The 8,220-nt window shown below is 38.1% G+C and overlaps 2 protein-coding genes across 3 annotated transcripts; one reads left to right on the top strand and one right to left on the bottom strand.

Annotated features, from left to right (window-relative positions):
• Window positions 1-3,451: 3,451 nt before the first annotated feature.
• Window positions 3,452-5,651, top strand: LOC125196159 (RNA-binding (RRM/RBD/RNP motifs) family protein). 2 transcript variants are annotated; one of them, XM_048094556.2, is made up of 8 exons: window positions 3,452-3,585; window positions 3,685-3,951; window positions 4,117-4,180; window positions 4,340-4,407; window positions 4,754-4,843; window positions 4,932-5,062; window positions 5,207-5,320; window positions 5,400-5,651. In XM_048094556.2, the coding sequence occupies exons 2-8, from the start codon at window positions 3,714-3,716 to the stop codon at window positions 5,418-5,420; spliced, it is 726 nt and encodes a 241-aa protein (XP_047950513.2). In that variant the 5' UTR covers window positions 3,452-3,585; window positions 3,685-3,713; the 3' UTR covers window positions 5,421-5,651. The 2 variants fall into 2 exon arrangements, with proteins under 2 accessions (XP_047950513.2, XP_088913466.1); XM_089057340.1 differs by having other exon boundaries at window positions 3,484-3,951.
• Window positions 5,652-5,738: 87 nt separating this feature from the next.
• LOC125196160 (ras-related protein RABB1b-like) lies at window positions 5,739-7,799 on the bottom strand. Its single transcript, XM_048094557.2, has 6 exons — window positions 7,594-7,799; window positions 7,363-7,502; window positions 7,057-7,139; window positions 6,445-6,649; window positions 6,300-6,368; window positions 5,739-6,054 (listed from the first exon to the last, which is right to left on the bottom strand). Exons 1-6 carry the CDS (start codon window positions 7,637-7,639, stop codon window positions 5,962-5,964), a joined length of 636 nt encoding a protein of 211 aa, XP_047950514.2. The 5' UTR covers window positions 7,640-7,799; the 3' UTR covers window positions 5,739-5,961.
• Window positions 7,800-8,220: the final 421 nt, after the last annotated feature.

Here is an 8,220-nt window from a genome sequence, read left to right as displayed (position 1 = left end):
CATTTGCAGAGAGAGATCCGAATGATTGCGCAGTTTATCCAGCTCCTCACGCCGATGATAAGAGTCATCGACCTTCGTTGTGAAGTCAGCCATGCAGCAACAAACATTTCCTCCAGTCGGTGCATATCGCCAGAACGGGTGTCCACCATTGCAGGCATCGGATCGGAGAGGCTGATACCACTTGGTGCGGTATTGAGGTCACCGGAGATAGAAACGGCAACCGGAATAACCCTACACGAATCGAGCGACTTGACGGAGAAGAGAGAGTAGAAGAAGAACTTTGCATTAATTCATAATATGCATATTACAGAGAATAAGATAAGCTTATATAGCTGTGACTAAGCTAACAACTCAGATTCCCAATCTAACAACCTCTAACCGCCTCCTAACAGCTTCCTAACTTCCAACACTCACGCGTGTGTGACGATTTGTTCCTATCATTCCACGTGTGCATGCACTCTTGCACACTCTTATTTAGTTCACCTTTTTTGCGTTTATTCTTTACTTTTCTCTTTCACGTACCAGTTTCTCAAGACATGACTCTATATAATCACTATCGGATGGTGTAGGAGCTGCAACATATTGTGGATCTTTTTGTGCAGATTCAACAAGGAGAGCATCATCACCATCAACCTCGTGGCTAGAAAACTCGCACAGCTTGCTAACCTCGTATACGGTATCTTCACGGAGAACAGGTGAAAGTCTGACATTATAGCTACAGGCAATCACCACAAAAAATGGGTCTGGGACAAGTTGTGCAGCTGCCGAAAGAGCAACTCCACCCTCGGGGGCATCGACATTGTTAGGGATTTCGTCAGCCACCAATTCCAGCACAACGTTTTGTGAAACAACATCGACGTACAACACCTCGTCGGGGATACCAGCACACAATGAACTACCACCTAATTGTTCTTCACCGTCGACCTCGTCAGTTAATTTCAGAGCAAAATGGTAATGAACTGCCACCCAAAAATCCTCCCACAAGCCATTATTGTTATTTTTCTGATAATAACGAAACCAATCTAACGCCGGTTGTTCAATAATTTTTTCAACCACGGCCAAGCAAACTGATTCTTCAGTTAGAAACTAATTGAAATAGTCTTGAATACCAACAATCCAACCTAGCGGGTCATCTCCGTTGAAGAGAGGTGCTTCCATTCGAACATGGGTGGGGACAAATTCTCCAGTGGTGCGTGACGGCGGAGGTCTCCAAGTCCGAGTTGATGAAGCGACCTTTGGCTGTGGCGGTTGGACTAACGAGTTGCTGCTGCCGGAGGGAAGTGCGCGAAGTTGATAGTTCACATCGGGTGGCCGAGTATGCCATGTCGAAAGTTGAGGCGAGCGCGTGTCGAGACTGATCGGCGTTTCCTCGGTCAGCGAGTGCTGCCCAAACTTAGCAAAAAATTTGCCGTGAGCATTGAGTTGCTGATGTAATTCCACGAGCAAATCCTTGACATCTTGGAGTGCATGTTGTTGTGATTCCTCGAGAAGAGGCATGGTATGTAGAGAAAAATCTGGGTGCAATGAGTTTGTGACAGATTGGAGAACGATCTGTGTGAACCGGCGTGAGGAAGATTGAGGGGTTTTGTGAGATCAACTTTGATGGAGGATGAGTAATCAATGTAAGCACCAATTTGATAGGAATTAATATGAGATTACTTCCTATTGAATATATTATATGAAAAGAGAGCACAAAGGGAGGAAAATAGCGTTTGTAGAGCACGCGAAGATTGAAAGCACCAATTGAAGATAGGGGTTAAGTTCCCTATCGAGGGGTTTGTAGAGCACGCGAAAATTGAATGGAGCAAAAGAGATAATTCCCTAGTTGAAGTTCTAGGGTTTTTGGAATAAGAATGAGAATAGAAGTTTATTCATATTTCTCGATGAATGAAAATACGATAAAATTCTATTATATAGAATTCTAAATCCTAACATATGTCTTGCTAATCAAGAAACATAATTAAAATAAAAGATTACAAAAGATATTGAGAATAAATAAAGATAACTAACTAAAATAAAAAATACGCTAAAATATTGGAGATTATCTTTGCCGAGATTTGCTAGATCGAGGACCCTATCAGCATGCTAGGTCCAGCGGTTCTCATCTCTTCCTTCGCAATGAAGGGGCCGCATTCGAGACCCTTTCAACGACAAATAATGTTCTTTTTCTTGTATTCACAAATCTTGTGTTTTAATATTTCTATCTAATTCAAAAATCTTTATTTTTATGTTTTATTAAATCTTATGCATTTTAAAATTTTCATTTTTTTGTTTTTTAAAATATTCTAATGCACACAATTCACATATATATTTATTTATTCTTCTTTTTTTCAAATCTTTTAAGGCATTTTTCACATTTTCATAATTTTAGCTTTTTAAAAGTATTCTGATGCATTTGAAACTCACCAAATTCATATGTATATTTATATCTTCATCGTATTAGCTTTTTTTAAAAAAAAAATTTAATAATATTTTAATTTCATATTATTTCATCATAATATAATTTTTTTTAGTATTTCCTAATTCCGCTCTAATCCACATCTTTATGACAAAAATAAAATTATAAATTTTGATTTAGAAAATAAATTAAAAAAATAAAAAAGAATTTGGTTATAATTTGAAGTTTTGAATAGCTATAATATCGTACTCCCAAATTCTGTTGGACTTGCTACTGCACCACCGTCCCTCTTCCCCTCTTACTCTTTTCCTTTATCTCATTCGCAACTCTTCTCCCTACACTAGACTCCCTTACCCATCTGTCTCCTCTATCTTGCGACTTCCTCTCCGCCGTGACGTCTATTGGTCTCCAATCCGAGCTCTCCCGTCGTCACTTGCTTCAGTTTCACTCCTAGCGGTCGTCTCGCCGGAGAGTTAAGGTTCTTCATTTTATTTTTCTTATCAAAACTTGATTTAATTAATTTCGTAACTTTTAAAATAATAATATAAAATTAAATTTATTTGATTTTTCTCAATTGTTCTACGCTAGTAAAAATAAAAAAGATGTGTCCAATGTATCAATCAAACCATGTCATAAAAATAGTACTTACTCTATTTGTCCTAACTAAGTTGAGTCAAAAGTTTTGAGTATGAAGATTAAGAAATTGTATTAAAAAGTTGGAAAATTGAATAAAGTAGAAAAAGTAAAAAAATGATAAATTAGGTGACATGTTTGGTAGGGGTGATAACTCATCTAGGGATGGACCATCCCTAGATGAGTTATCACCCCTACCAAACATGGCCTATAATAGTTGTGACATTCCAAAATAAAAAAGGACCCAACTTAGTTCAGACGGAGGGAGCATATGATTTTATATTTTAATTTATAATAAATTTAATTAGTAAGTTAAGAAAAAAAGTACACTAATAGTATCATATTAACACCACAATTAATTTTCATGTTATTATTTTTAGTTCAATTTATTTGTTAATGAGTATTTAAATCATAAATATATAAATAAAAACCCCAAACGCCAAAGCCCTAATTCCTTCTTCCTCGTATTTCCGACCCCCTCACCGCCGAACAACAGCCGTATTGCACCGTCCAACTCTTAGTTCAGATTTCTCTCTCTGTTTCTTGGTCTCAAGGTAATTAATCAGCTCTAGTTTAGAATTTCCTTGTAGCTTATGGATTCACCTTTTGTGCGTCTGTTTTGGTATTTTGTACTACTATTTGTTGCCGTGTAGCTGCGGATTGAAGTTGATTTTTTTTCACGATGGCGGAGGAGGAGACGGCGGCAGAGGTAGAGCGTGTGCAAAGTGGGGATGAAGAAGCTCTGAGGAGAGAGAGGCGGAGGGAGAGAAAGAGGAAGCGGCTGCTGAAGGAAGCTGAGAAAGCAGAGAAGCGCGGCGTTTGCTATTTGAGTCGGGTGCCTCCGCACATGAATCCGTTGCGGCTTCGCCAAATTCTTTCGCAGTATGGAGAAATCGGCCGAGTTTATCTCACTCCAGAAGGTCAGACATCGCAGCTGTTGTTAAAAAAACGTTCCATTAGCATTTTTGTTGAGTTATCATTACACAATTTCTTATGCCTCTGTATGTGTGTGTGTGTGTTTGTTCTTCACCAATTGATGCCTGATTTCTTATCTCTCTCTGTATGCTTCCTTCTTCTGTTTGCAGATGCTTCTAATCAAATGCGCCGGAAAAAAGCGGGTGGATTCAGGGGGCAAGAGTTTTCAGAGGGGTATGCAAATGATTTTGCTTGTGGCTTGTGTTTCTTTTTCCTTTTTTTGCTGGTGGGGGGGGGGGGTGGGGGGGGTTGTAGCATCCCTTCTACACATCGGTGTGTCTTTGAACATTGCTCGTTCGAAAATTCAATGGATCCGTATGATGTTTCTTGCAGGTGGGTTGAGTTCATTGACAAGAAAGTTGCTAAGAGGGTTGCGAGCTCGCTGAATGGTGAACAAATTGGTATGTCTGTTGATTGTTGTTGTTATCTAACTATTTTAACTCAAGAGGTTATATGATTTTGTATTGTAACTACTACGGCTTTGAATTTTGTAATATTTGACATACCACACTTGGCAATTTGTGGAAAGGGAGTGATATTCACCAAATGCAAAGCAATATTATAGGATTGCTGTTTGAACTTTGATGGATGTAGCATGAATATGACAAGGAGAAATCTTGGTTGTCAATGTGTATAATAGTTGATTCTTTACTAGAATAAAGTTATTCGTATAGGATTTGTATGTGGCGTATTTGTTAGGATTGCAGTTGCCCATCATAGTTTACATCTTCCCCTGTTTTGGTTTAGGTGGAAAGAAAAGGTCGTCAATCTACTATGACCTGTGGAATATCAAATATTTGAGTAAATTCAAGTGGGATGATCTCAAAGAGGAGACGGGTAATTTGACTTAACTCTCCTATTACCTTAGGCTTAACGTGCTCTGCCTGCAAGAATGAAATGAAATAACCTGAATGACTTCATGTAGAAATAAAGAATGCTACTCGGGAGCAGAAGCTGGTGTTGGAACTCTCCGCCGCCAAAAAAGAGCGGGACTTTTATCTTTCTAAAGTTGACCAATCTAAAGCAATTAGTATGATTGGTGAACGATTGAAGAAGGTAGTTACACAATGCATCTCTCTGTTATATATACACATTCATAATGTTTTCACTTTCCCAAAAGGCCATTGATAATCATCTTTCAGGCTGATTCCTAATCGGCATATCATCAATAGTTAACACTTGCATTTGTTTCTCATGCAGAAACAGAAGATTGAAATGGTACCAAAAGTAGTCCGCCATTTCCCTCAGAAAAGACCAGCTGGGAACGAAGCCGGAGAGAGCAAGGGCCTACTGTCGAGGGACATCTTAGCAGGAGTGAGTGTTGTTTCTTTCTCAGCTATTCTTGATTGTACGTGGTTGATGTTTATTTAGAATTCACATGTGAATATTTCAGGTGTTTGGTGGCTCATCCTGATAGACTTTACACAAATCAACCATCTTTTTGCGAAGTATCGTTCCCTCAAGTGCAGTTTTGGAGGTTGCAAGCACTCAGAGTTACGTTTCATGCTTTGTCATGTTAGTTGGTCTTATTTCTTTTATTTTATGTAATGTATCAATGTTACTCATTTATTGCAAAAAAAATAGACATTTGCATGAGGCAATTTTATACAAAGGGATGGCAAATCTTGAGTATTGGATTAAATAACTCTTTGTATTCTCTTTTGGCCTCTCTAGTTAATCATGAAATTATCTAGGGAGACAGTGGATAATATTTCTATAAGTGCTGCCTCAGTTCAACAAATACCTTAATAATTGACAATGATATATCTACGAGATTACATATTGATGTATGCAATATACAATGATAATTGTAAGTGTTTGAGTGAAGCAACTGGTTTCATTAGAGTTCATTTACGTGGTGGCTGACTGTACAGTTCTAGAAATATTTTATCAAAGCCTATTACAGAGGCACAATAGTTAAATCCACAATTGCTATGATATGCTTATATCCACAATCAGCTGCAGCATCCACCTTGTTGAGCTACAGCTCCATCTCTTCCACCTGCTGGACCTTGGGTGCGTCCGTACCCAATTTTGATACCTGATGACTGCAATTTTGTCGAACACATCCTTTAGTCAGCTTTCCTATTAAACTAAATCGAGCAGGCTACATATATCACATTTGCTACGATGGCTAGATGTTTAATAATCAAATTTAGTCTGCCTAAGGTGAGAACTCAGCATTTATTTCTACCACTTTCTTATTGAAGATGATTTAATACAAAAATTGATCACACAATGGGCAGTCATTCACTACATGAATGATGCAGCGCAACATCAATAATTGACTAACCTCGTTGGACATATCAAAAACACCTTCCTGAATCTTCTGAAGTATCTTGGTGGCCGTGTTAGTGAAAGCCTGGACAGAATTACAATAACCAGAATTACTATCATGCATATTGCAAGAGTAACATAATACAAGGGTTTTGAAGTACCTCTTCTACATTTTGCGCTGTTCTTGCAGATGCCTCCAAGAACAGAAGTCCATTTTCTTTCGCAAACTGTTCTCCTTCCTCTTTGCTTACCGCTCTCCTATGAGCAAGATCACTTTTATTTCCTACAAGTATGATTGTCATATTTGGATTTGCATGATGCCGAGCATCTTCAAGCCAGCTTGCTAAGTGATTAAAAGTCTCCCTCCTAGGAAGTAGTTTGTATTAATAAGTATTTGAATGGAATACTATAGGAAAGGAAACGGTAAGTATGGCTAGGACAGTCCAGTCTCACATATGCTTTTTTCTATACCTGAACTGTATAGAAAATTGAATTTCGTGAATGCATGATATCAACACAAGAAGAATTTCAATGTAACTCCCAAGTTATCCTCGATAGGCCAAGTAGCATCTCTCCCTAAAAGTGTTAACACACATATGATCTAGTGATTGATCCAGATGAGTAAATTTGAACTACACTATGTGTTCATGCAGCGAAACATTATTTACCCTTAATTTACTGCACATTCTGCACTTGTATTTTAAGCTAGCATGAACATGATCGGATATAGTGCTAATAAACAAGATACAGAGCATATCATTGTACTCCTCTACCTGGTGATGTCGTAAACCAAAAGCGCACCAGCTGCCCCTCTGTAATACGATCTAGTGATCGACCTGAATGACTCTTGACCAGCCTGAACAAAGACTTACACAAATGAGCAGATAAGAAAGCCAGAGTCACGAGTCAGAAACACACACATCTCTATAATTACATCTCAACAAACACTAGCATGAACCTCTAATAACACATCAATCAACTCATTCGTGTATATGAAAATGAACTCAATCAAGTTAGGGCACGAACACAGATAAAACGAAGTTGAATCAGAAAAGCAAATGTGAGAGGAGAAGTGTTACAGTGTCCCAAATCTGAAGCTTAATTGGGCGGCCGTCGATAGTAACCATCCGAGCACCGAATTCAACTCCTATTGTGAGATCATGCACTGGCTGGAACCTCTTATCAGTGAACTGCAGAAGCAAGCACGATTTGCCCACACCTACAACAGATGCATCAAAATCCAAATTGAGCTAGGGTTAAAACGAAATTGGGGGAAAACACAGAAGCAGATGATGGAGTGAGCTAGCTACCTGTGTCGCCGATGATTATGTATTTGAAGAGGTAGTCGTACGACATTCTTCAACAACGACGGCGACGCAGCGGATTGTGGAGCGTAGGAGTGGTATTCTTTTCCTTAGCGTCGGGTTTATGTGGATTCCGTGAAGCAACCAACGACGACTCTTTTGTTTTCTTTTGTTAAGGAAGAAGCTATAAATTTGGAGAAGAAAAAGAAAGAAAGAAATGCTTCGCAAGTTGTATACTCCTTTCTTCCCAGCTAAGTTAGGGTCGATTTTTGAATATCCAAAGATAGAAAAATAGGTAATAATTTTCACAGATAAATTGAAAATTTACATTTAATTAGAGCCCAGAGGATTGTAATTTAATATCCATGAAATATATTTAGAGAATGTATGTCCAAGTACAAATGGGAATAATTTAGATTTATTATATAAGAGCATAATATTAAAATTGTACTCTTTTTATTCTATAAAAATATGAGTATTTGGAATGATATCAGAATTAATGCATAATTTATATAAAGAAGAGATAAATAGTTAAAGTAGTGTAAATAAATCGTGAGGCTCACATTATTATTAGTGTTTAATGGCAAAACTAGCCGGAGCGGGCGGATCTCCTAAACCAATTTTCCTACTCCA

The sequence above is a fragment of the Salvia hispanica genome, chromosome 4 (genome assembly GCF_029641045.1).
Source record: "Salvia hispanica isolate PSC_SH4W2 chromosome 4, Shi_PSC_v1, whole genome shotgun sequence".
In the NCBI taxonomy this organism is placed as follows: domain Eukaryota; kingdom Viridiplantae; phylum Streptophyta; class Magnoliopsida; order Lamiales; family Lamiaceae; genus Salvia; species Salvia hispanica.
Note: the sequence above shows the minus strand (reverse complement) of the source record. Positions and strands in the feature narration are given on the sequence as shown.

Bases quoted from the DNA above. Each gene is read 5' to 3' on its own strand.
- LOC125196159 (XM_048094556.2), top strand. From the start codon at position 3,714: ATGGCGGAGGAGGAGACGGCGGCAGAGGTAGAGCGTGTGCAAAGTGGG. The intron at 4,181-4,339 runs GTATGCAAATGA...TGTTTCTTGCAG, and splicing joins GGGCAAGAGTTTTCAGAGGG to GTGGGTTGAGTTCATTGACA. The intron at 4,408-4,753 runs GTATGTCTGTTG...GTTTTGGTTTAG, and splicing joins GCTGAATGGTGAACAAATTG to GTGGAAAGAAAAGGTCGTCA.
- LOC125196160 (XM_048094557.2), bottom strand. From the start codon at position 7,639: ATGTCGTACGACTACCTCTTCAAATACATAATCATCGGCGACACAG. The intron at 7,503-7,593 runs GTAGCTAGCTCA...CATCTGTTGTAG, and splicing joins CATAATCATCGGCGACACAG to GTGTGGGCAAATCGTGCTTG. The intron at 6,055-6,299 runs GTTAGTCAATTA...ACAAAATTGCAG, and splicing joins TTTTTGATATGTCCAACGAG to TCATCAGGTATCAAAATTGG.